The following is a 2,623-nucleotide window of genomic DNA, read 5'->3' on the forward strand; positions in this document are numbered from 1 at the left end:
CAGGAAGTCATTCTCTGCGGTGAAAGATACCTCCAAACCTCTCTCCCTCGAGGGGCCCCCAGTATCAAGCAGCGGCCCCACAAGCCTCTTGCAGAGACCTTGGCTTCCCCTGGTCACCCGGGGGGCCGGCAGGTGAAAAAGAGAAGGCGCCCAGTGCCCGTCAGTTGGGGAGCCGCGCGCACCTGCAGCAGGTGAGGCCCAACCGTGCGGAAGGAGGAGGAGCCATGGTCGCTGCACTCAGATGAACGACCCCCAGCACCAGAAAGCTAGGCTGAAGGAAGCTGCGGGCTCCTGCGTGGCCGCTGCGAAGCGACCCATGTTGCAGACCGCAACCCGGCGGCTCCGAGTCCCGCGCGGTGCGGCGGCCCCAGGAGAACATTCGAGGCAGCGGCGGCGTTGGAGGCCCGGGGTCCGTTCGGTATTTGAATAGCACAAAGGAACCGCCTTGGTCTGATTGGCCAGCCGAGTGGCCCCGGGGCGGGCAGCGCCTGTCACTCGGGAGGCTCTGAGCACTTCTATTGGCTCATCAGGTGTGAGGCGGGGCTCGGGTGCTCAGCTAAATAGCTGGGGCCGGGGCCGGCTGAGGCTCATTGCTTTGGCGCCGTCTGGGGAGCGCGAGCCTGCGGGTGGCGCGCAGCGCATGGTGGTGGCTCCTTTCGGAGCGCAGCCGACCCGCTGACCTGGGCTCCGTTCCCCTGCCCGGCGCGCTCGGGCGACCTTCTTGAGACAGAAACAGCAGCAGCATTAGCAGCAGCGGCGGCGGCTGCTTTGCCGCCGCCGTCTCCACGGGAGCATGGAGTGCGCCCTGGACGCCCAGAGCCTGATCAGCATCTCCCTGCGCAAGATCCACAGCTCCCGGACCCAGCGCGGCGGCATCAAGCTGCACAAGAACCTCCTGGTGTCCTACGTGCTCCGCAACGCGCGCCAGCTCTACCTGAGCGAGCGCTACGCCGAGCTTTACCGGCGCCAGCAGCAGCAGCAGCAGCAGCAGCAACAGCAGCAGCCGCCCCACCACCAGCACCAGCACCTCGCGTACGCAGCGCCGGGCATGCCGGCCAGCGCGGCCGACTTCGGCTCGCTCCAACTTGGCGGCGGCGGGGACGCGGAGGCGCGTGAGCCCGTCGCCCGGCACCAGCTGCACCAGCTCCACCAGCTCCACCAGCTGCACCTCCAGCAGCAGCTGCACCAGCACCAGCACCCAGCGCCCAGGGGCTGCGCGGCGGCGGCGGCCGGGGCGCCCGCGGGCGGCGCGGGGGCGCTCTCGGAGCTGCCCGGGTGCGCCGCGCTCCAGCCGCCGCACGGCGCGCCCCACCGCGGGCAGCCCTTGGAGCCGCTGCAGCCGGGTCCTGCGCCGCTGCCGCTACCGCCGCCTGCGCCCGCCGCGCTCTGCTCGCGGGACCCTCGCGCCTCAGCCGCCTGCTCTGCGTCCTCCGCGCCCCCGGGGGCGGCCCCTCCGGCCGCCGCCGCCTCCCCACCAGCCTCTCCGGCCCCCGCCTCTTCCCCTGGCTTCTACCGGGGCGCGTACCCGGCCCCCTCGGACTTCGGCGTACACTGCAGCAGCCAGACCACCGTGCTGGACCTGGACACTCACGTGGTGACCACGGTGGAAAACGGCTACTTGCACCAGGACTGCTGCGCCTCCGCCCACTGCCCCTGCTGTGGCCAGGGCGCTCCGGGACCGGGCCTGGCGTCCGCCGCGGGCTGCAAGCGCAAGTATTACCCTGGCCAGGAGGAAGAGGACGACGACGACGAGGACGCGGGCGACCTGGGGGCCGAGCCCCCCGGGGGCGCTGCGTTCGCCCCCTGCAAGCGCGCCCGCTTCGAGGACTTCTGTCCGGACTCGTCCCCGGACGCGTCCAACATCTCAAACTTGATCTCCATCTTTGGCTCGGGCTTCTCCGGGCTGGTGAGCCGACAGCCGGACTCCTCCGAGCAGCCGCCGCCGCTCAACGGGCAGCTGTGCGCCAAGCAGGCGCTCGCTAGTCTCGGCGCCTGGACTCGAGCCATTGTCGCCTTCTAGGGACCCCGGAGAGCACGGGGACCCGGGGGCCCCGCGGGGCTGGGGCCAGACAAAGACTCGGCCAAGGGGCTAGAGGAGGGAGCGAGCGGGCGCCTGGCCACTCGGGGCTGAGCTGGGGGCGACCAGGGGGAGGCAGCTGATGTTTTATAAATTGTAAAATAAAAAAAAAAAAAAGAAATCTAAATTCTTGGACTTTATTTTTGCAGAGAGAAAAGCGCCTATTTAAGTATGCTTTGTGTTTCTCCTACTCTTTTTCCCCCTTCTTTTTATTGTAGTGATTGCAGTGGTGTTTAGCAAGGAGCCTGCCACGTGAGGGAGGGCTGCTGCCCGGAGGAGGTGCCGGGCAGCCGGGGGCGAGGCAGGGCGCCCGGGCCGCAGGGGCGCGCCGGGGGCGCAGCGCAGGAAGGTGCGGAGCCGGGGACGCTGATTCCAATCAGTTGTCAGACCCGGGAAGCCCGACGTTCCGCTCTCCTGAGTTCCTCCGTGGCGTGAGGAATGGGTCTTGTGAAATCCTGAGCAAAAAACAAAGGCAAACTCAATCTCCAAAAGGGACGTTTGGGTCACATTTCCTCTCTGGGGGCGGCCTCCAAAGTTCTCAAAATG

At 67.9% G+C, this 2,623-nt stretch overlaps 1 protein-coding gene across 1 annotated transcript; it reads left to right on the forward strand.

The window, feature by feature from the left end:
- Nucleotides 1-606: 606 nt before the first annotated feature.
- Nucleotides 607-2,105, forward strand: Ier5l (immediate early response 5 like). Its single transcript, XM_076843088.1, has one exon. It carries the CDS (start codon nt 794-796, stop codon nt 2,018-2,020), a length of 1,227 nt encoding a protein of 408 aa, XP_076699203.1. The 5' UTR covers nt 607-793; the 3' UTR covers nt 2,021-2,105.
- The last annotated feature ends 518 nt before the right edge of the window (nt 2,106-2,623 follow it).

Source organism: Callospermophilus lateralis, chromosome 2 (assembly GCF_048772815.1).
Source record: "Callospermophilus lateralis isolate mCalLat2 chromosome 2, mCalLat2.hap1, whole genome shotgun sequence".
Lineage (NCBI taxonomy): Eukaryota > Metazoa > Chordata > Mammalia > Rodentia > Sciuridae > Callospermophilus > Callospermophilus lateralis.

Bases quoted from the DNA above. Each gene is read 5' to 3' on its own strand.
- Ier5l (XM_076843088.1), top strand. From the start codon at position 794: ATGGAGTGCGCCCTGGACGCCCAGAGCCTGATCAGCATCTCCCTGCGC.